We start from the raw sequence: 23,425 nt of genomic DNA, 5'->3' as shown, positions 1-23,425 counted from the left end.
CATTCTTCAATGCTGCAGAATGATGGGACAGCATATTACAATAGTCAAGTAAGAAGCGACTAAAACAAGCTTAAAACTGTAGGAAAAAATTGTAAGTGAATACAGAGGGAGTAGCTGGAGCTCTTATTTGTACAGTTTAATTGGCAAAAAATGTTCTGTATTTTACTGGGACAGTCTATATTTATCTATGGTAAACATTCATAGGTTTTTCTCTAACAGTCAAGAATCTTACTGTGCCTTTGGAGGGAAAAGCACTCCCAAACCTCTACTACTGACATGCAGTGATTTCCTCCCTCTGCTTAGCTCACAGTGAAAGGTCAGCCAACGAGTCTAAAGGTGATTTTTAGTGTGTGTGATGATATATATATATATATATATATATCCTCCCGCTCTGGGTGCATTGTTCAAAGGAACTTTATCTTGCAGCAGTTTGAGTCGAATATAGCCTTTATTTAAAGAAAGGGCAAGAGCTACCCTGGTGATGCATGACAAAGCAGGAACAGCATGACAATATTTAATGGGCTGCAACTCCCAGGACTGGGCAGAGATTTAACCAATTATCTTTCAGTCTGCAGAGTTTGTATTATGCCTGCACTGTGCTCATTAGTAGCCCAGAAGAGCTTGGGATTGGTAACAGTGTAAAATACCATCCTGGACTCTTTCTGGGGGGATTTTTATGGATTGTTGTTTTCCCYAGGGGCTGTGTTAGTGAGCAGTGCTTAGCCAGGGACACAGGAAGGTGCTGAGGTCAGACATACCTTTCAGCTTAGCCAAAGCCTCCCAGTTAAGTCAAAGTAGAGGCTTAGCAATTTGAGCTTGTCTTTGGGCTGAATTGGGTTATGGCCTTATGTGGAATTCCCTGTAAAGCTTTCTAGATTCCTGCTTTGCACAGGAATGTGTGGCTAAGAGAGAGCCCTTCAAAGCTGCAGTGGTTTTCTGACCTCTTTAAAAATRTTTCATTGTTTGATGACTAAGCTTGCCAGATTTCAGACACTGAGTCAGGGCAGTGACAAGCTTCCCCTCCATAACGAGCTCTTAGTGTGCCTTTGGAGAGCCAGAGCTACGTGAGGTGGGGAGAAGAGGATCAACTGGAGCAGCCATTATTCTCACAAAGGGCAAAGCAAGCAGAATATTTCCCCAGAGTGCTGGCAGAGTGCTGCTCCTGTTTGCTWATGGCAATTATACCTGTTCTGCAATTTCAGGCTTTCCTCCCCTCACTACTGTCCTGCAGCAGCAGAGTTGTGAGAAGAAGAAATTGAAGCCATGGCTGTGCTTGATGTGTTGATAGCAAATCACCTCTGTYTGAGGAGTGCTAAAAGAGGAAATCAGTCTCGAAGCACAACTAATGACTATGAGGTGCCACATACGATCAATAGTCTTCAACAAAATTGGCAAACCAACTAAAATCTGACTGAATTGGCTATAATGCGTTCTGTGGAACAGCACTCTGAGGGAAAATGAGATGCATACTCAGATTTTGGAAGTGCAAGGGAGCTGTGATTCCCAAGCAGGAAGCGGATAGCAAATAGCTATTCCCATAAAAGCTCCCGTGTTTAATACTCTACGTAGAATCTTCTGACATGTCTTTTATGGCAAATGGATAAGCCAAAAATACATTTCTTGGTTATATGATTGCAGTGAAAGATTAAAGCTGAAATTTCTGGGTCTTGCAACTGATACTGAAGTGCATCTTGAAACAGTTTAACAAGGACTGTGGTTTATTTAACTGAACGTTCTGCTCTGAACATCCCTTACTCCTCAGCTGAATGCAACAGCTTGTAATTCAGTATCCATCTGTCTTGGATGCAATTCTTACTTGAAGCTTTGTGCTTTTAGCTGAAATTACATATTAATAAGAAAGTGGGAGGGAAAGCTACCCAGCTAATATGCTGGTTAGTTAAGAATCAAGTCACATTTTATTTACTTAAACCCATCTGTGCTTGTTTTGCCAGTAATATATTTGGTCTGCGGCCTGTGGACTATGCAGAAAGTGAAAAGATGAAATCTGTGCTAATGTTACCAGTGAAGAATGAATCATTTTCACTTAACCAGCCCTCTGAGGTAAATGTCTGTGTGGGTTTGTTTTTGTGTTTTTCTTTTTCACAAAAAAAAGTAAGTTTTTTTTGCAAGGTACCATAACCAAAAGCCATAAGTTCATTCTTAAAGTATTGAAGGCTTGGGTGTAAGTACAGTAYATCACCTGCTTTACAGGGASATTTAAAATAGGCTGGGAAGCTATCTTGGACMGTATTTCTAGGTTGTATGTGGGACRCTGACAAGCTATGAAATTTGATGTTATAGCTTTATCTGGGAAAACAAAGGATGTGTCTTGTAATGTGGTTTTATTATAGGAGAATGAGCCTGTGTTATTCCTCAAGTATCACTGCTTGAACTTTGCTATTGATGTTGTTTTTCTGCATATCTAAATTTGTTCTACTTTCCAAACTGTCTGCAAGCAGCAGCAGCAGTCTTTGTTCCAGGTGCTTTTTGTGTGCCTTTRAAAGGCTGTTCCACTCTCATCCTTTGTCCAACATTGAAAATACCAGCTCCGCAGCTGAAAATAGCTTTTGGGAGGTTGTTTGGGGGTTTTTGTTTTTCTCCTCCTTTGGACAAAGGCTTCGCAGGACTTGTAACCAAAATCATGTTATTTAGACCTAACAAGTCTGTGTTATGAAATGCTGCATGTACTGCATTATGAAATGCTTTGTGCTTCCTAATGAACACGGATTAAGCTGACCTGGCTGACAGAAGCAGCCCTAATCTACTCCAGCCTATACAGTGTGCTATGATCCCTCCTCATTGAGGGCACAAGATACYCAGTGCCAAAAGTAAACTGTTGCAGCTAAACCAGCATCAATGTGGCCATTCCTTCCAAATGTAAGAAGTAGCTCCTCTGTCCCAAACAAACCAGTTTGRTATTTGCATTTGCTTTGGGGTGGGTGTGTGCTAAGAGATGGCTGCTGGCTCACATGGATGAGCTGATCCAGAGCCTGAGGCTGTGGGTAATTGGATCTCCAAGGTGTGTCTGTGCTATGGAATCTGGAATATTTAAGAAAACCAGGGGCTTGAAGTACCTTACCCTTGACAGCGTAAAGCTCCTCTTACTGTATGTTAGTACTATCCACATAAAAAAAATCCCACTTAAGCATTCATTGCTTACAGGGCAAAGTATTAGGGACTTCTACTAAAAGGAAATGCAGATATTAATTATATAGGTTACTCAATACCATTTCTGTTGTAAATACTTTGCTAAAAGTAGGAGGTTTTACTACTTCATTGGGAATTATCTTTTTCAACACTGCAGTCAGCCAGGCTGCTTACCCAGTGTTCARTCACTTCTGTGTGTGCACCCCGGTGTCTTTAAAAAGCACCAAAAAGGGCAAGGGGAAAAAAAAAAAAAACTGATCCTTGAGCTGTTTTGGTACCTTGCATAGGCTAAATGAAATACTTSTAATGTGAATCTTTTTTCCTGTAGAGCTGATTTATTCCATGGAGATTTATGCATGGACCCTGTCCACTAAGCTTACCATGAATTGTGTTTCAAAATGCTTATTCTTTAAAAAAAAAAAAGCTATCCAATAAGTTAGTTGCTTTCCTTATGTTCCCAAACATGCAGCTTATTGCAGAATTTTCTGTACATGCAGGCACTGAGCTCCAGCCAGCCAAGAAATGGACCTCTTGGTATACTGGGAAGCAGTCTTAGTGCGGAGCAGCAGAAATTGCTGAACAAATTAGTAGCAGTCCTGAAGGCCCAGAGGTGCACTGAATTTAACAACAGAGGTAGGTAGTCTTGTTGAAATGTSTCTGTCCAAATATACGTAACTACAGTTATGCACTTTATCCTTTAAGATACTACCTCSAACAGGGTTTTTTATCACTGCTGGGAAGTGCAGTTTCTGAAATCCCTGAGTTGCAGCTGTAGTAGCGTGATGGTGTGTTTTGCATGTAAACTGATGTAAGCTTGTCTGGCTACCAAGGCAGGAASTGTCTGGGGGAGCCACAGTTTGGCAGTTTATTGTCTGTTATTTAAAATCCCAAAGTCTCCTCAGAGACCTCCTCTCTTTACACATCTTTTACCAACTTTAAGGTCTCTGCTTGTGTGAGACATCCTGTAAAGTTTTTACTCTCCAGAAGTAAGCCTTGGGCAGATGGTGCCTTGAGAAAAGAGCATGTAATTGGCTAAAATTTGACACATCTTCTCACATGCTACMTGCCTTCAGGTTTTGTTCTTCATTAAGACTGGTGAACCCGGATTATGGGGTTTGGTGGAGTTCTTTCTCTCTGAGTACTGGGAACATTGTCTTAATTTCTCCTGTTAGTTTTTCTCTGGAGTGCTTGTCAACAAAATGCTAAGGTAATTTCCCCTACCATCTTTCACTCCTAGATTACTACTCCAGAATTTTGAATTGAGTTCTGTAAGCTTTGTATTAAAGCAGTGAGATCCTGTAGTAAGATTCCTGTCAAAATTAAATATAACTCTAAAAGGATTGAAAAAAATACTATCCTATAAACTGGAGCCTCATCTGAAGATTTAAGTGTTAGCGTAGAAGTGTAAAACCATGATTTCCCTTTTTCACAGCAAGTGCATGTCGAAACCCACAAAATTTCTAATAGCTCTTCTATTAACTTATATCATAGTCTCAAAAATCACATCCTTGTGCTGGAGAGAGTGGTTGATAAATTATTATAGTCTGTTTATTCTTTAAATAATGGTTGATTGCTTTTCAGCCAGGCATAGTTCTGATTTTTCTGTGCTTTTAGTTTTACTGATGTAATCTTTCTCCTAGTAACTCATCTTGTTATCCCTGATGTTCCGATGCCAAGTACTGTCAAATGCATGATGGCTGTTCTGACTGGATGTTGGGTCCTCAAGTTTGAATGTAAGTATTAAATATGTGGGATTTGGGGGGTTTTTAACCAGAAATTGTAGATGGGATTCCAGAGAATTTGTTTTTCAACAACTACTTTTTCAGCAAGCTTATATCGATGGTATCTTAACACAAAGTGTAAGGAATTACTTTCAAACCTCCTGAACGACTAGAAATTAAATGAAATATATTTAATTAAACATAACTACTACTTCCTTAGTAAACTAGTGCATTTCATCATTAGATGTGTTGGATAGGTCATGGCCTAAGTGTCAGTAGGGAATGAATGTGTTCATTGCTACATTAAGACTGATTTGGAAGAATATGGAAGATATCCTGGGAGAGAAGGAAGGATTTTATTGAGTTCTAGGGTTTGTTATGAGCACTTTGCTCAATTGAAATTGAGAGGAGACTTTGGCTTGCTTGGGATATATGCTCAAGGCCTGCAGGAAGTAAGCTTATATTTATACATAAGTTGAGATCTATTGAAGGTTGTAATTTCTAACCCAAGTTAGCATGCAGGTCATCTTTTATGCTSTCTGTAATTAGTGTTTATACAGTGCATGCTTTTTTATATGGCTGTTCTGTAGACTTATACCCTAATTTTTGATTTTCTATTAATACTTTCTGATGTATTTCTTAGTATCTGCTTTCACAGTAGTTGCAAAACCCATCTTCTTCCCCTTGACCTTTATGGCTAAGTCCCTTTGGCTAATAAGTACACTACAAATGAGTTAATTACCCATGGAAAACTTACAGACAGATTTCATTCCAGTTTTCTACTGTGTAACTAAACATCAGAACATAAGGATTCTTTAATGGTCTGCATTTTCCGGTCACTAATGCTTACGAAGACGCTGTGCAAAGCCTCAGAAGCTGCAAACTGAAGCACATCATCAGGTTGAACACTGGACTCAGGGTGTTCATTTGGCTTCCAGATAGTTTGTTCCATCTTTGCTTGGTTTTTTTGGTTTTTTTTTTTTTTTTTGAGACTGAAGACCCTATTTATGTTGTGAATCCCATGGTAGGTTCTTGGTTTCACTCAGCCCAGAAAGTTTACATACAGTCTATCCTACGTGCTTCCTTTATTTAATTTCATCTTCCTGCTAGTCAGATGCTTAGAAAACTTCTGAGTGGTTGGGAGATTTAATTAGTGAGACCTGAATTTAAATCTTTGTGGAAGAACTTTTATATTTAGACGTGATTGGGAAAGAAARAAATAAATAGTCTGGGGGTTATTCAGGGAATATTTTTATGGGGTTTTTTTTGCAGTTGAGTTTTATTTTATGTTGTTGGTACTGATTAGTACAATCCTGGCTGCTAATGCTCCCAGCTTAGTAAGCAACATACTACTTAAAAGCGAGTGATTCTCCTCCCTAGTGGGAAATGTTAGCAGTAACTCATGGGGTCTGATGCAGCTAAGTGCCTATAATTAACAGCACCACTCCATCTGTTCCCACCAGTCTGTTATCAGTCTTCTTCAGAGTCATTACAAGTTAAAGATTGTTATAACAAATAATGGGACTCCTGCTGATGGAACATTTGTCTAGGAAAAAGAGGTCCTTGCCTTTCTTTTCCATTTCCATTTATCGTGGCTTTTTGAYTTCTATTTGGATAAGTTTCCTTAAATGTGATGCAAATAAACTTCCAAATGTATGTGCATTTATAACATGTTCTGGTTATGTAATAAATTTAAGAACTTGTTTATGGTTCACTGTTCTAAACCATTCACTTAAAGTGAATTCATGTTGAAAAAATTCACTAAAATATTTGAAAAAACAAAGCTCAGTGAGGCACTTAATGAAATGCTGACTGTGCATAAGTGAGTGTTTGAATATTTTTTTTACTACAAGGTAAGCTGCATTTGACTGTTATCCCTAAAGTTATATTTATAGCCTACACATTATACCACTTCTTAAAAAAAAACATCACAAGCTTGCAAAAACAGCATTTCATTTGAGTGTGTCTTGTGTTAACTCTTCTGTTACGGCAGGCTGTGAATCTGTTTCTCTYATAAAAAGCATTTTCCTTCTCTTGGATGATTCTCAGGTACTCCTGTTTCCATGTGTCCCTACACATAGATCCAGCATCCATTAGCATTGGCAGAGAGGTAATGCGGAATTTTCCAGCATAGTTTGAGCTGAGTGTTGGAGAGCCAAGATTTAGGCACATATCCTCAGTTTTGGGGTTCTCCTTTGTCTTCATGTGGGAGATTAGGATGAAAAGCTGTCACCRCCGAGTAATATTAGATCTTCTCAGAAGAAAAATTTCACCTTACCAGTTGCTTTTCCACCTTTCCTGTATATAAAACACTGTCAGCAGCATATCCCCTTCCAAGGCAGCACAGAATTGAATTGAGGCAGTGTTGTCACTGTGCTCCTTGCCCTTGGCCATATCTTTCACCGGTTTCATTATTTTATTGCCTTTATTATTTCTGGGATGGTAATAGGGCACGAAGTGGCGAGTCATTATCCTTCTGCAAGTGGGCTGAGACAAAGATTCAAGTATCAGTGTATTTCCTCTGAGCTTTATGTAGAGCATAGAACAGTGTAATTAAAACCAGCAGAAGTCTTTAATAGCTTTTCAGCTTGTTTTTTTTTCTTTAAGTTATTGTCATCTGTTAAAGCAGGGAATGAAAAATGATCTTGGTAATGATATGCATTGAAACAAGCTTGTGTCAGTCTTGGCAGTGAAGTGCCTGGCAGAATTCTAAGCATCTGATTGCTCATTCCTTCCTCTGCTTTGCTTACCTGGAGCAGCMGCAGTGATTCAGCTCTGATCATTATAAGGAGGCAAAAAAACCTGCTTTTCCTGTAAGGACTCAGAACAACAGGGAATTGACTGGAAGAGCTTGGGGACTGCATGACTGACATTTCAAGGTGAAAACATCTTTCTGAATTTTCCRTGTCCATCCTTTTTTTAGGCTGTTAGAGCAGAGGAGTGCAAAGCTGCTTGAGCTGACTACTCCTCAGGCTGGAGTGTCTCTTTCGTGCATAAACATCTTTTAGGTAATTGGCTGATTCTCAGCAAATCCCTCCCTCCTTAAAACACTCAAAATTTTGATCACTAGATTTTCATGCTCTTTTTGCACTTGGAAACTTCCTTCAGCTGCCTTCTAGGAAAGGACTCATAGCTCTGAGAWGCTGTGGAACTCTCCAAAGTGCATGTGCTGGTTCTGGTTGTATTGGTGTGCAGCTCAGGGCAGTGCTTCACACCAGCAGAGGCTGAACTTCTGCACTCCCACAGTGTCTGCACCTGCTAGAAAGGAGCTCACAATTTTATACTGTGAAGCTGCTGGGCTTTGMAGAGGAGACAGTGGGAGTGAGAATATCTCAAGTGTAGTGTCTGCAGAGGTTGGCTTGAAATAGGGTCTAGAAGAAAAGGAAACCTTGGCATTTCCAAAGCTCCTTCTGTTCTGTGTCATTCAGGTACTCAGTTTTTCCTGTTTGTGGAGTCCTTCGTTCTAGCTCACTTCTGGTTTGRAAAAAGCCATTATTGCATTAAGGAAACCCTTTGTAAGGAAGAGGATGGGAAATACATCTTCATTCATTAAAAAGCCTGTGATGGGATCCAGAGGGTAGCACTCCTGGTGGAATTTAACCTGTCCTTTGGAAGGGCTACCTCCAGTCACTTTGATCACTGTAGAAAACAGCTGTGGCCAGTAATGTTTTTCTTTCAAAAAAGGTAGGACACCTGGGGCTTCAAGTGAAGGAATTATTTTCATATCACATGCTCCCAGCTTCTGGGAATGTGTCAGCACTTCCTAAGCAACTGCTCTATCGTGTTAAATTAATATCACCTAGATTAATTTGTACACTACCACTGTTAAGCAGATTCATTCTAGTCTCTGCAAATCTTGGGTCRTTTCCATATGATGAGAAAACAGACTGCTCTTGTTTCATCGGTGAGATCCCTACGTCACTTCATGAAAATCTGAGTCTGAAGTCTCTTTATAAGCATATGAGAGACAGTATAAAAACTCCTTCCTGTCCTGTGGCAGAGGCCAGTAATGCTGTTTATGAAAACAAATTGAAGCCAGCCATGCCGAATTTCCCTAAAGCTTTCTCTCAGTCCAGATTTCTTCCTTTTCTAGGGAAAAAATCTCGCCAAGCTTTACTAAATCTACATGTAAGTTTTAAAACCCAGTGCAGATTGAGCTAAGGAGGTATCAGTTGCAGTCTTTACTAGATCTTGGATGTGTAGTATTTCATCCTCTTTGTTGCTATCATGTATCCCTAAATTACTTTTAGCCATTCTAAAAGATTTTTGGGACTAACCCCTGCTCTTTGCTTTATTAATGCAAATCCAACAACACTCCACTAAGGCTAATTGAGTTACTGAGAGCTACCCCTGGGTATCTGTGGGTGATTACAACTTGTTCTTGGCAACTAGGTTTTTTCTSTACTTCATTCTCTTCAAATTGTTTTTGCTGATGCAGTTCATTTCATTACAAACCAATAAGACTTACACAAGTAAGGATTATAGGGCTCTGATCTTAAATTTTGCAAATAATAATTTCTTTTATTTCCAGTCCTAGCAGCTGCACTTGCATCAAAGGTCAGTTAGAGTGCACACGCTGTTAACCTGCTTGATCCTTAGATCTCAAAGGTGAGAAGGCAGGGGCAGCTGCTCAGTGAGGAAATAAGGATCAGTGTCAGTGGTGATACTTTACTGATCTTGTTAATGAGGAGAAAAAAATGAGCAGTGCTCTCCTTGCCAAATGAGGTGGCACCCAGCTAAATGCGGATCCGTTAAGCTATAACTTCTTTCTGCTATGTTTTCTAGGGACTTTATTACAAGCTTGGGTTTTGCTAGGATTTGGTGCAAATGACCTTGCTTGTATCTAAAACCTAGAAGGGTGAAATCAGCTCTTTAGGAGATTCTTAAGCTTCTGATGTTCTGTATTTTTAGGGCAGAACTCTGTGTGACCCCTGTGCACAGGKGTCTGGCCCCACAATTGTGAATGGTGGTGTGTCAGACCAGCTTTACCCAGCAGTGCTTGCACAATGCAAAGGGCACTGCAGGGCAGCTCTGGTCCATGAGAAYTGATATGCCACTTTTTTTCACTCCATTCATTTGACCATTGTCTTGGCATCAGGTCCTCACTGGTGGCTTTTCAGTACAGAGCTAAAGAAATGAGTGAAAGTTTTGGGAATCGATTAAATATGGCTCCTGTTTGAAATCAAAGGGTGATTTTGACTTAGGTGATGTAAGGTCAAAAGGGCTTCTGAAAAGGTCCCTGTAAAAGCAGCAACATGATACACCTGCGAGTAAAGTATGAAGTTTTATTTCCTTTTATATGTCCTGTTAATCAGGGTGATACTCAGTCAGATGAAGAGACCATTAAAAGGAAACTGTCTTGTTATCCAGCCACTTATACATATTAGCAGATTCAAAATTAATAATTCCTAYTGAAGGAAAAGACCTGGGCTAGACTGAATGGACTCAACTTGGCAGTCAGTTTTCACASAAAATAAAATCCRTAKCATWAAAAAAAAGCCAGGTCAAAAGGGCCTTYAGCGTGCTCTAATTTTCTGTTTGTATCCCTGCTCACAAGTGTGAAATTGGGATATTACTGTTTTTAGCACAGGATCATCTTGTGGTGGTCATACCCTCCCCTGGAAGAATGGTAAAGCTTGTACATTGCTCCTGCTTCAAAAATGACACCGTAACACAGTCAAAGCTGATTATGTTCTCCTGTGTCTTGTATGAAAAATACATTCAGTAATTGAAAAAGTACTATTTTCCATCACCAAAAACCCCAGAGAGTCTATTGCTCCATGAAGGTGTGTGTATGTGTGTGCAGGCCTAACAGTGTTGCCTCTTAACATATTTATATGGTGCAAGGAAGACACCTGGGCACTGAGAATTTATGCTCCTTGTGGCTTTTCATGCTATGTGGAATACWTAGGTTTTGTGTCACAAACCTGTTAGGGCACAGATCTGGTCTGTTTTAGCTGGGAAAGAAAAAAATGAATGAGAATGCTGATCTGTCTGCTGATCAGCAGACACTTGGCTGTTTGCATGTTTCCAGCTTTTCCAGGAAACAGCTGTCTGCCTTGTGGTTTTTGTGGGCACAGTGAAAAAACAGGACACAGGTGGATGAGTCTCTCCTCTGGTTCTCTTGGACAATTGTAATTCTGTGTGACAAGGAACTTTGAGGCTTTCAGGCTCTTTGGCAAACTTGGCAGTGTGAAATGGACTGACATATTTATGCAAAACAGACCTCACTGATTTTGCATTCTGTGACATCAACACTCCACTAACATTAGTCACTTCCCTGGTTTCGTTTCTTTTTTCCCAGGCAAGCAGCAGTTCAAAAAGACATTGTAGTCTTTTGTATTCATTCAATCTTTTATTACTCTCGAATCACATTTGCTTCATTTACTGACGCTGGCATTGGATGCTCAATTTGTGATGTAGTTATTGTATAAAAAGCTCATCTCTGTAGTGAAAGTCCTTGAAATCGGGCTTTTGATGGTAGATTGAAATAAAACATGCTCTTAATGAATGGACAGTTCTGTTCTTAAGATTAGATGAGACTTCTTCCTCATTGTAAGTGGCACACATTAATATCTGTATTTCCTTGGAGGGAAAGAATAGCAGTGTAAGTTACAGGCACATTGACACAGGAAGTCTTTTTGAATTGTGGTGATTTAAAATAAATAAATAAAATATGAAATAGCTTTTAGATTTATTTTTGAGTTATGAGTACTGAAATTAAGTTATCAGTATTCATTGCTGTTATCAATAATGAATATGTAAGTTGCCTTTCTGGAAAATCCATGACTAGGTTTGCCCTTCTAGTTCATGTTAATTTTCCTTGAAGGAATGAACAAGTGCAAATAATCAATCTGATACTTGTACATGGAGGCAGATATTTGCTGCAGTGTTCAGCCAGTTGTGGTTTTCTGTAGGGGTTTATCTTTTTTGATGGAAGCACACTGAAAGGCTCACACTACCCAAAATGTKAATTCCCATTGCATTTTGTGAGTTTATATGAACTGACACTAAATTACTGAGTGTTTCTTTCAAGATCTCTYCAGATTAGATATTCCTATCCATTGGCTACATATTATCATTGCATCCAAGTGCCTTTGTCAGTGATATTTCTCTTCATAGCCTTGGGCTTTCTTCCTTTTTAGGGTCAGCCCCTTGCATTTCTCTTTTGATTTTGTTCAGTTTGTATTTTTTATATACTGTGGGTTTCCTATTTTCCCAGTGCAAAAGTGTTGCCTGAATTAGAAACACTGTGCAAGGAGTGAGGTGCTATAAAAGTTACAGCCTTTGGCCACGTTGTAAATCCTCATGGAACCGTTTTCAAAATCAGCTTTGCAAACTTTTTCCTGGGTAATTTTTATTAATGAGTGCAGTGTACATGCAGGCAGAATGTTCCATCCTTGAGTGGGTGACCACAGCAATTCCTCTCCCCGGAGTGAGGTCAGGCAGTACATTTTATGGACGTTAGCAATGCATTAGCATCAGTGCATTCTCCATTGGAAAAAATAACTGGCCTTAAAACAAGGTAAAAACATGTTGACTCTCAAAGACAATCTCATTATGCAGCAGTGCTAACAGAAATGAATGCCACTGTTAAACCCCAGCATAAATCTCCAGTTCGTGCTGATCCTGGAGACCCTGAAATCCCATCTGATTTGTTATTTGAGGCTGTAGCTGCTCAGAAGCAGCTTTGTGCTTGCCTTGTAATTGCTCTTTATCAGGCAATTGTGTCCATTTCATAACTGCCGTGTTGGCTCTGCAGGCTGGCTTTGAGCTCCCAATGATCAGCAATTTGACATTTGACATTAAGTGGTTGACCTTTAGAGGGTAAGAGGAAGAGCTAATAATTCCTGGTGTTTATAGCACTGATTTTAGTGCGATATTACTTCTCTCCATCTCACTTGCATCTTCAGGCACTGTTGTAAATTTTTTCAGGTTTTAAAAGCAAATTGCTAAAGCACACAAGCTCTGGTTCTGTGTGGATGTGATGTTTTGCATTGTAATAATTTTATCTTAGCACAACTCTGTAGTCCCTAAAATGACATGCAAGCCTCTGTGGAAACCTGGAGCCTCTTAATTTTTGCCTCCCTCATGGTGTTTTTTTGTAGGGGTACAAGCCTGTCTTCAGAGCTCAGTTCGAGAACAAGAAGAGAAGTACGAAGTGCGAGGTGGCCCCCAACGAGGGCGGCTGAACCGRGAGCAGCTGGTGGGTTTTATTGCTTCAGACAGCCTGGATTGATGACCTTGGGCTGGGGCAGCTCTGCCCTTTGCCACACGCAAAGGTGCAGGAGATGTAAAATTTTAATGTGGTCTTGTACAGAAATTTGATTATGTGCAAGGTGATCCAAAGAGCCATGAACACCCATAAAGCTGTCATTTTTATCCATTAGTGGAGTTGTTGCTGTAACCTTGTCAGGGGAACAGTGTATTGCACTCACTGTATTACACCGGATAGGACAGGAAGTGATGCTGCTTTGGCCTTCTTTGCTCAGCTTTAGAACCTAGTTCTGAAAGTTGAGAGAAAAATGTTTTTATTACTATTTGTTTCTCTTTAGGGCCACTGTTATACTTAACTGGGCTCATTCCTAGTTACTTGCTGAATTACACTGGAGGATTCATTAACTGCATTGTAACAGTAGCTGTAAATATTCCTAACTCATAGTTCAAATCCTATTGTGCTGGAAAGTATTTAAACAGAAGCAAGAATTTACCACGTAAACAAGCCTTTCTTGATGGCATACTTATCCTGAGAAGAGCTTGYGTGTTAATTTACTGTTCTAGTTTCCAGTACTGGTTATTTTAAATTGTAGGGGTTTTTTGCATGCTCTGATTTTTCCTTTTCACTTTTTTCCTCTCTGTTCAGTTGTAAAATTCTATATTTATGCTTGCTTTTTTTTTTTTCTTCCACATAGCTGCCTAAGCTGTTTGACGGATGCTACTTCTATTTCTTGGGATCTTTCAAAAAGCACCAGAAGAATGATCTGATGGAGCTGGTGAAAGCAGCAGGAGGCCAGGTTCTGGTCAGGCAGCCCAAACCAGACAGTGATGTGACACAGAGYATCAACACAGTGGCCTACCATGCAGACCCCACCTCTGACCAGAGGCTCTGCACTCAATACGTGATCTATGACGTGGCTTCCAAGTTCCAGCCGGAGAAAATCCGGCAGGGCAAGGTGTGGATGGCCCCTTCCAGCTGGCTGATAGACTGTGTGATGTCATTTCAGCTCCTGCCYGTGAACTGAGCAGCAGCATCTCGAGAGCAATGCTTTCATGTGGGGTGGATCTTGAGCAGCTGGGACACTTGCAAACACTGCTCTGAAGCTGTGATTTCTGTTTTGGATTCAGGAGAGCTTTGAGCATTTAAGTGAGTTATTAGGATTACTGATAATGCTGGAAAAAATGAACATACAGTGGAGCAGAGGGTTGAAAAGTGTGCATTGGCTTATTTGGCCTACTTTATTTTTGCATTCAACCTAATAAATGCTTAATAAATAATCACTGGCATTTTGTAACTGGGATTTTGCAAAATGAAACCTTTTGCTTTCTTGATTTGAACCAGCCTTTTGTAGGCAATTGAACATGACCCCATTTATGTTCTGTTTAGCATCCATTAATAAGGATCTGCTGTATTTACCAAGATTTCCCAGGCCAGAATTTGTATTTTTTTATAAAAAGGACTCCATGCATTTGAACCTGTGCAGACAGGAAGAGGTGACATGTGACATTTATTATAACTCCTTATAATAGAATTTTGCTGAAAATTTTTGGCATGGAATAAGTCTTGTATAATCAAAGTTGAATTAATGGCCTGAATTAATCTGAAAATAGACAATTTTGAGAATACTATATTTAAACCTCCTGGTCTAAAATTTACTTATTTGTAAAAAGATTAATTCTGTRCTCACTTTTGTCTTCCTTCATGCTTGTAAACCTGTAACTAGAATTCAGTTGTATTTTCTGAAGGCTTTCAAGCATCAGGATCCTTAYTAAATTATTATAATAAATATTGTAAATTTGGATGGTTGCTCTCATGGCTGCTTTAAAGAAAAGAAAAATAATGATCACAAAMGAATTGTGCTTCACTTTGCACAGTTGCACCTAAACAGCTGGCTACACTGGATCAATATTTGGTTATTTTGTGTTTGTTGCAATATTTCTCGTAATGGCTCATAAGTTATTGTCAGAATCTTACTCCCTCACTCTGCTCTTATGTAATGCTTTGTAGTTTTGTAATGTCTTGGTGAATTTGTAATTGAAAAATGGTGCCTTGTAATAATACACAATAAGAATGATGGTTTTGGGATAAAACAAAAGTTTTGTGTGTTTGCTTTTGTGTTGCTTGTAATAATGAAACCTTTTCGTGTGCAGTGAGTTTGGAGCATTTATTCCATGAGCTTAGCTGCTGAATAAGTGCATATCCCATACCTATCTCGACAGATATGAAAGTACAAAAGTTCTATGAGCTCAGTACAGCTGTGAAGGTCGTGTATCACACCCAAAAGCTGCTTTTGCAGAGGAGGAGAGCTGTTCTCTGTAACCAGAATCTGTTGGACACGCTGTGCCTTGTAGAACTCTTAGAACTATACACACCAGCTAGAACAGGTACAGTTTTCAGTAGCATCTGCTAGAATGGAGTAGGGCTCATTAATAAATGGGATTGATGTGGTTTGGGGTTTTGTGCAGATAAACACTGGCAGAGGATGAGGTACCAAGTCRATACTGTGTGGACTTGGACGTTTTTCTTAACAGTTATGGCACATTTTAACTTGGCATTTCATAGCACATCGATATACCTAATGCAGTGTTCTTTGCAATCGTAACAGTGAATCTCTGCAAAATCCTTAAGAATTGAGCTTTTTTGCTCTTTACCAYGAAGAAATGCTGCTCTATGTCCTAAAGTAGAGGCAGCACTTTTACAGATGTTAAGAGTCATTGCTCCTTGGCAGATGAAAAGAAACTCAGTTGGAAAGTTGCCATGGATGTTTTGGGATTTTTTTAAACCTCATCCTTCTTACCTTGAATCCAGTTRTATTATCAAGCAGAGTTTCTCTTCAGTCACGTTAAGAATCACTGCATATCCCACTGAGGAGAGATCCTTACCCAAGATTAACTCTGGTCCATCTCCTTCAGGTCTCTGCAGGAATTCAGAAYGTGATCAGCTTATGTAGATGTAGCYGTGAAGAGCCTCACRCTAGACTTTGATGTCAGAGTTACAGCAGGTGCCAAACCCTACTGGAGCACTGCAAGTACACAAGCTTAGAGGTCAGTGACACAGACCCTGCTCGATTTGCAATTGCTCATTGTTGAAAGCAGAGATAGCACTTGATAAAAGAGCCTTGCAGTAAGGATAGATCAAGTCCCTTAATCCATTGGATGGATTTTGGCTCCTGAAAGCAATGCTATAAACTCATGAGGCTTGTGGTAAGGAGTGTGTGGGGATCATTTCTCACTGTCTCTTTAGKCCAAAACCCAGGTGCACTAAAGGAATGTAGTAGGAGGCAGGCTCAAAATGGAAAAGGTATTCCAGGAAGTGCAAGAGACTTGTGGCCCTCATGGCTTAGTCAGAAGCAGTGAGTAGATGACTTTATCAAAGAAAATCTATTAAAGGTTAATAAAGAACCTTGGCTGTARCAGGAATTTTTATTAGTATTCTCCTCCTAACCTGCTTGTACTTAGTGTGGGCATTAGACTGGGGCATCTCATAGAAATRCAGAATAGTTTGAGTTGGAAGGGATCTTAAAAGTGGTCATTGCCTCATGTGAAGAGGTAGAAGTCCAAGATKTTTATTCTGGATTATAGATATTTTTATTGATAAAAAATACTGTGAATCACAGAATGGCCTGGGCTAGAAGGGACCCCAAAGCTCMTCTCATGCCATCMCCTGCCAAKGGCAGGGACACTTCCACTATCCCAGGTTGTTCCAAGCCCCTTCCAACCTGKCCTTGGGCACTTCCAGGGATGGGGCAGCCACAGCTTTTCTTGGCAACCTSTGCCAGGCCTTCACCACCCTCACAGGGAAGAATTTCTTCCTCAAATTAATGATTTTCAGGCATCTTCCCTTGAAAATTACCTCTCATAATTAATTGGTTCATTTGGGACATCTCATAAGACCTTCATTTCCAATGTCTGGGGTTCAGTGACAACATCCGTATATAATATTTTTAGTAAATGCTGTGAGATCTTTTTGAGTGATGTTTCAATATTTCTGCGTTTCAGGGAAACAAGAGGCAACCAAGTAGTGCCAAACAGCAGTAGCTGCTTTTGCTCTCAAATTAGAATTGATGTACCTGGGAGGTGCTGTGGCTCTATAGTCTCACAACCTTTTTACAATGATAACAAGCACACTTTAGAGTGTCCAAAGGTGCACCTCTCTGGTAAAAAAGATGTCAGCAAATGCTTCACCCAGCTGGCACCTACACAGCATTTTTGGGGCTCAAGCTCCTGCTTCTGCTTTATCCCAAGCTCTGAGCTGAGGCAGAACCTGACTGGTTCTGCAGAACCCAACATGGTTATCCCTGATCAGCCTGGGCACGACTCCTGGAAGGAGTGACTGACTGAAGGGAATTGATTCAAGGAAGGGAATAATTTTAGGCAGGGGACTGAAGCTGGTTCTATTTCCTCCACAGGTCCAGTGTCTTAAGACCAAACTTWTTCTGGAGCAGTTAATTTGTGTGGCAGTCTTCCAGGAGAACTGCATCTTCGCTATTGAAATTCCTGCCCACATTCTGCTCAGGACAAAGCTGTCTGCATGGAAGCTGCAGCCTGATATAAAACTGCACATTGGCGGGGGTTATTTGGGGGAAATGTATAAACACAAGGATCATCTGGTCCTGCTGCCTGTGCTTGCTGTGCTGTTTCCAGCTCCTGTGGGCTAGCTTTGCTGCCAGGGTGGCAGAGGGAAGGGGAACCATCAGTTCTTCACAGCCAACCCTGCAGTGCTGACAGAGCTGCTGGGCAGGAGCTGTYCTGGCCTGGCCTGTGCTGTCCATTGGCTGAATTGCCAGCAAAGTCTGGGTAGCAGCATCTTGGCATCTTGTTGAGGACAGGATTGTGAAATACAGAAGAACAAAGCTTCTCCTTTTTCCTCCTTAAGTTATTTTGTACTTCAGGGCTGGAAGATCATGTGAAAACGGGGTGGATGCGTTGTCACATTCATCTGTATTAATCCATTGGGCCCATCCCCTTTTTCTGCCTTTACTCCCATAAGCAGTTTGATGGAAAGGTTTGAAACTTTGGTACCTAAGGGGGCTGYGTTGTGTTTAAAAAGCCAACAAAACAGGCTTAAATACCAACTTTAAAACTACAGCAAGAGGTCTTTGGACTGCCAGATAGTATTGGCTTGGAAATGGGCAGCAGTGTCTCAATGGAACAAATGAAGATTCAGTTGTTTTTAATAGCAGTGCAGCATGTTCTGTCTTTTCAGACTTGTTTGACTTAAATTAACGGTGGTTTAACTGGTGTTAAATTGCCCTTAAAAGCAGAAGAACATTCTGTGTGTAATCAGATGGAAGAAAGGGAGGAAGCTTCCCCACCTTTATTTATTTTTTTCCTTTTTTCTCCTATGGAGAAGATGCACTTTGTGTGCTTCAATTTAATTCCTGGCAGGAGGTCTGGTCTGATGAAGTAGCAGAGAGCCGTCAGCTCCCGCTGCGTGTGTGAGGCTCTGCTGTCATTCCCTGCTCTGAGATGCCGAGGCCACGGGCTGGCTGCTGCTGCCCAGGGCTGCTGTGCAGCAGGGGCTGGGATGTCTGGCTCCGGTGGGTGTGGGAAGAGCTCTGCTCCACTGCTGGGAGAGTTAATGCTCAGAAGATCCACACTGTTTGCTGGGAGAGCTGCCTCTTCTCAGGCTCAGTTGCAATGGGAAGGCCTCTGAATGGAGGTTTTTAGATTCCCAGACACAACTGTGTGCTTCCCAATCCCCTGATGGGCATTCCAGTCTCTGCAGGGTTTGTACTGGGTGCTCCAGGCAGCCTGACTGGGTTTTCCTCCTRCTCTGCTGGAAGTGTCAGCTTTGAACAGCTGGTGCCAGGAGAAACCCRAATCAGCTATAGTTTGGGTCTAGCTGGAATTCACGGTCTAGCAAAATTTAATTCTGCAGCATAAAAGATCTGAAGGAACATTTAAAAAAAAATTGTGGGCCTTTTAATTGAATTAAATATTAATATGGATAATGCAATCAATGCTTTATTGATTGCATTAGCCACAATAATGTTTAATTCAATAAGTCTGCAGTGCTGGATCTTTTTCTTCCTTTGTGCAGCAAGGGAAAGCCATATGYTCTGCCTGGCTGTGTCTCCCAGGCTTGTTCTGGGAGAGCAGGAGATGATGGGATTGGGAGAGGGCAAAGGAGCCAGGCTGTGCTCTGGGTTGAGCTCCTTCGTGTGCCCTCAGGTTGGCTATGTAAAGCCAGGGTCACCTGCAAGGCTGGGTTCAAACCAGCCAATCTTAGTGACATGCATCATTTTTAAAGCCCTCTCACAAACAATATTGTTATTAATGCAAATATTGCCCCTGACCCCCATGTGCTTTGCTTCTGGWGCCTGTGCCTGATGCAATGCTTCATTCCTGCTCTCAGCACTTGACTCCCAGCAGCTGCTTCTGTCAGGATGGGAAGATTTTCTATCCTAAGCTCACTAGCGTGCTTCTGAAGAGGTGCCAGGTTCTGGTTTTAAACCCAGCCAAGCTTGAACAATTTTATCTGTGGTTGTAGGCAGAAGGCTTTTATTAAATTAAAGTCAGAGTTTTGTTTAGCTGCAAAATTGGAGGCAGATGTTCTCCCCAGCTTGGTCTGCTCACAGTACAAGGTTTCTGGTCTCTGGTTCTTTCTCTTCTTCTCTTTGTGTACCTGTTGCACGAGGTGTGGTAAAAACATCTGGGAAGAGCCTGGAAGAAACATTCAGGGTTTTTCCAGTGATGGCTTTTTGAGGCTTCTTTTGAGAGTGCTTGATGAAAATGACTCTATAAGGAGAGATGGAAGAGAACTGCCTACACAGAATTAGCAGCTGCTGCAGAGTCTGGGACTCAGAAGTGGCCTATCCCTACCTAGCTCAAGCCTTGGGAGCTACAGATTTGGTCTCCTGGCCATCAGCAGGACAMCAGACTTGCCCCAGGAGCTGGCTGGGTGTTTGGCCAGCCTGGGACACACAAGCTTTTACCARTCTCTATGGCCACTGAGGGACTCTCATCAGCAGGCAGAGAAAGTGGGGAGAGGAAAAGGGGCAGGATTTSATTTGCTCTTGTTGCATTCCATCTACATTTGTCCAATCCAAGGAAAAGCTTATAACCTTGCTTTTGTTTCCTCTTTGCAGGGCCCATGTGTTTCAGCACGAGGCCTTATTAGTGTGGAGAAAGAACGGGCACAGTGAGTTCAGCTGCACTCAGCTGTCCATCAGGACCATGTTTCGACACGGCCTTGTATTTTCCCTTGGTTTTGAGAACTTTCAGTCAGGTACTTTAGCAGAATTTGGGCTGCAAAGACAGGCTGTGAATGCAAAATGCAATGAAAGTTCCCAAAGTCACACATAAGTGAAGAAGGGATCAGATACAGCAGCTCCTCCTGTGGTTAAGCTGCTGTGGCTGTAGCACAGTAAGATCCACAAGCTGAAAAGAGCCACAATTTCTACTGTAGGCCAKGCAAGGCARGTGGCTCTGGATCAGTCTCTGGATGGCACCAGAGTGATCTGTTCAGCTGGGGATGGCACTTGCACTACAGGCATGAGCAGTAATATTTGACCATGGTAGGTAAATCTGCCTGAGTGCAGCTGGGAGAGAGGCTCTAACCAGGCCTTGGGATGTGCTGCACAGTCTCACACATAATCAGTCCATTAACATAACTATTCCAACTGTCTCTGTGCATTAAATGACAATATTCACTCCTGGTCTCATTCTTTCCCTTTTCTCTTCACATCACTGAAAGTAAAGCACTTCAGTGTTACAATTTCAAAGCAGAACACACAGCAAGCAAAGAAATCCTCAGATAAAGGCATTTGGGGCTGTTTTGCTTCTTCATTGCCATGATCACTCCCACGTCTCCTTTTCCTGCTTCACACTGTGTCCAGGATGCTCCTGRTATTTCTTTCATCTTCAAACAGATGATCTTAAAAAGAGATACCTGCTTGAAGAGGGAAATAATTGTTTTGGTGCTGCCCAGRCCAGCACAGGATCTTGGGAAAGAGCTCACATGCTGCACTGCCCATCAGCATTTGCGTGGCAATGGAAGAGTTTTTATACAGGGGTTCCAAACCTCTGCTCTTGCCATGAACACCAAAATTCCCCTCCTAAAGGGGCAGCTGCAAAGCTCAGTTTCTGAACCTTCACCTCTCCAGACCCTATTTTGCAGGGTTTCTCTGCCCAAAGCAGATTGGAGAGCTCTCTTTGATCATCTTGCACTAGCAGCCACCTCTGCATGGGTCCCTGCTGTTCTTACTTCCGAATTTCAGAGTTACTCCCTGCATTACAGCAGTTCCACACTGGTTCCCAGGCATTTCCCTCTAATGCATTTTGCATTAGTAGCTCGTATCRGGAAATCTAGTACCGAAAGGTTAATGTACATCCATTAGTTCTCTTTCCCCCCTTCTTTATGTGCTAGTAGAAGACAACCAATTTCATTAAATACATTAGGTCTGGAAAGGGTCTGGAAGCACTTGAAATTCTGTGTGTGCAGACCTGTGTGGCTATTAATACTGTCCTGYCTAAGCACTGCGGGTAAAGTGGGATTTGCAGATGTTCAATGACACCTTTCAGGTGTTTTCTAGCCTCCACAACCTTTCTCTTCCTCTTAGAAAGGGTTGGGGTTTTTAAGACCTGCTCATGGTTTCTTGCTTGGCATCTCCTGTGTGCTCTTTTAGCTGTGGGCAGGGTGAAGGAGGTGGGATGTCAGGGAAGTCAGGATAGTGGTGTGGGCAGCTGAGCTGGCTTTGACAGGCCACCTGCAGCAAGTGGTTTTCTGCCTCCTCCTGACGCCAGCATGACAATTTCTATCCCACTAATTAGAATGAAGCTGAACCCTGTGAGTATCTCATTGCATTCTCTGACCTGCATTTTAGACAAGGTCAAGCTTTTTCAGTGAAAAAATCTATTACTCTAAYGATCCCAAGTGGCAGGTGGGAGGGCTGGAGCAGGGCTGGCTGTTTGTTTTGCCTCCTGATGTGTTTATGATTTGAAGAACTTGCCATGTTTTTTAACTGAAACCTTATGTTTTAGCACAGCAGACCTTTGAGAGTCAGTAATTTGGGTGGTGGTGCTGKAATGCCTGCTGTCTCTGTGTGTTTTGGGTTTGCACAGTGAGGTTTTGGGAGCAGGAGAAGCTGCCAGAAGCAGTGGCAGAGACAGCATGTAATGCACAGACTGCAGCCCCCATTCCCTGTCCCTCTTTTCCACTGGGGAGAGGAGGTAGACAAAAAAAAATCTCTACTGAAGGCTCAGTGACATGAAGATTTTTAGGTGAAATGGAGGCATCCACAGCCGGGTGCACGAGCAGCTCTGGGCATGCGAGTTCAAAASGCAGCAGAATCATGGCCAAAAGAAAAGACAAAAAATCCCATCGGCTTTAATTTCACTTAATGAGAAACCATTCACAGTGTTCCATTTCTGATCCATATCTTTCYATTCCTATTCTAATGGTAATTACTGTAGCAGTTTATTAACAAAGAAATCATTTGATAGCTTTCACATGATCCCATACTTCAAGTATCTAACAACCTATTGATTCGATAGCTTGGCAGCGTTCCTGATTGAGGAGCTGGAGTTTGATTTTTTTTAAGCACTTTGATCATCTCACATGCAAAGGATAATTATTTTTCTGGTTGAAACATGGACTAGATTGCAGAATGACAGAGTCTACCCCTTCTGTGGGATCCTGACTGCACCCACAACCAGAGCAAGCAGCATCTGTTGTCTTATTGAGGAGTGGACCAAAGGTCTGTTGTCACATCATGAGCCCTTCTGAAAGGAATGAGGGGAACAAAATGGATGGAAAAAATTTGCTGGAAGTTTTCTCATGCAGGTTTGGAAAGAAYAGAAACATATGACCTCCGTGAGGAGAACCTGCCACCTGTGTCCTCTCAGGGCATTTCATGCACATGACCCAGAYGGGTCCCTGAACTGGTTGGTTAATAATTCATATCCTTCTGGAACTGCCTGGATTGATCATGCAATGCCCAGGTGACCCTACAACCTGTCGGGAATAGGGTGCTTAGAGAACTTGAATTACATGTTGGTCATTTTCTCATCTCATATATCACACACTGAAAGCTTTATGACTTCAGAGCTTACTGTATTAATTTTATGCATGAGTGCTTTATTTTTGCCATATGAGATATATCACTGGCTTACTAGAGCAAAATATCATTAGACCCAGAGAAGGATTTGGTCACTTAAACTTTGTCACCAAGGATCATTGCACAGAGATTATGTAGGGCTGTACTGTGCCATTTCTCATGTGTTTATTAAGTGATTATAAATATCGAACCGCGTGCTGTCAGGGGACATTTGAGATCAGTTTCTGCAGTAACATTTCATTTAGAAAGGTGCCACACACGCAGTGATTTGTGCCTTGG

The 23,425-nt window shown here is 41.4% G+C and overlaps 1 protein-coding gene across 1 annotated transcript in view; it reads left to right on the top strand.

The window, feature by feature from the left end:
- Positions 1-15,216, top strand: part of BARD1 (BRCA1 associated RING domain 1) — a 39,711-nt gene extending 24,495 nt beyond the window's left edge. The window contains exons 7-11 of the mRNA XM_057389874.1: positions 1,953-2,061; positions 3,645-3,780; positions 4,788-4,880; positions 12,977-13,074; positions 13,781-15,216. Coding sequence (XP_057245857.1) covers positions 1,953-2,061; positions 3,645-3,780; positions 4,788-4,880; positions 12,977-13,074; positions 13,781-14,110 — 766 coding nt within the window. The 3' untranslated portion in view covers positions 14,111-15,216. The remainder of the gene's footprint in view (positions 1-1,952; positions 2,062-3,644; positions 3,781-4,787; positions 4,881-12,976; positions 13,075-13,780) is intronic.
- Positions 15,217-23,425: the final 8,209 nt, after the last annotated feature.

The sequence above is a fragment of the Malurus melanocephalus genome, unplaced genomic scaffold (assembly GCF_030028575.1).
Source record: "Malurus melanocephalus ecotype Western Australia unplaced genomic scaffold, MMel_1.1 scaffold_20, whole genome shotgun sequence".
NCBI classification, from domain to species: Eukaryota; Metazoa; Chordata; class Aves; order Passeriformes; family Maluridae; genus Malurus; species Malurus melanocephalus.
Note: the sequence above shows the minus strand (reverse complement) of the source record. Positions and strands in the feature narration are given on the sequence as shown.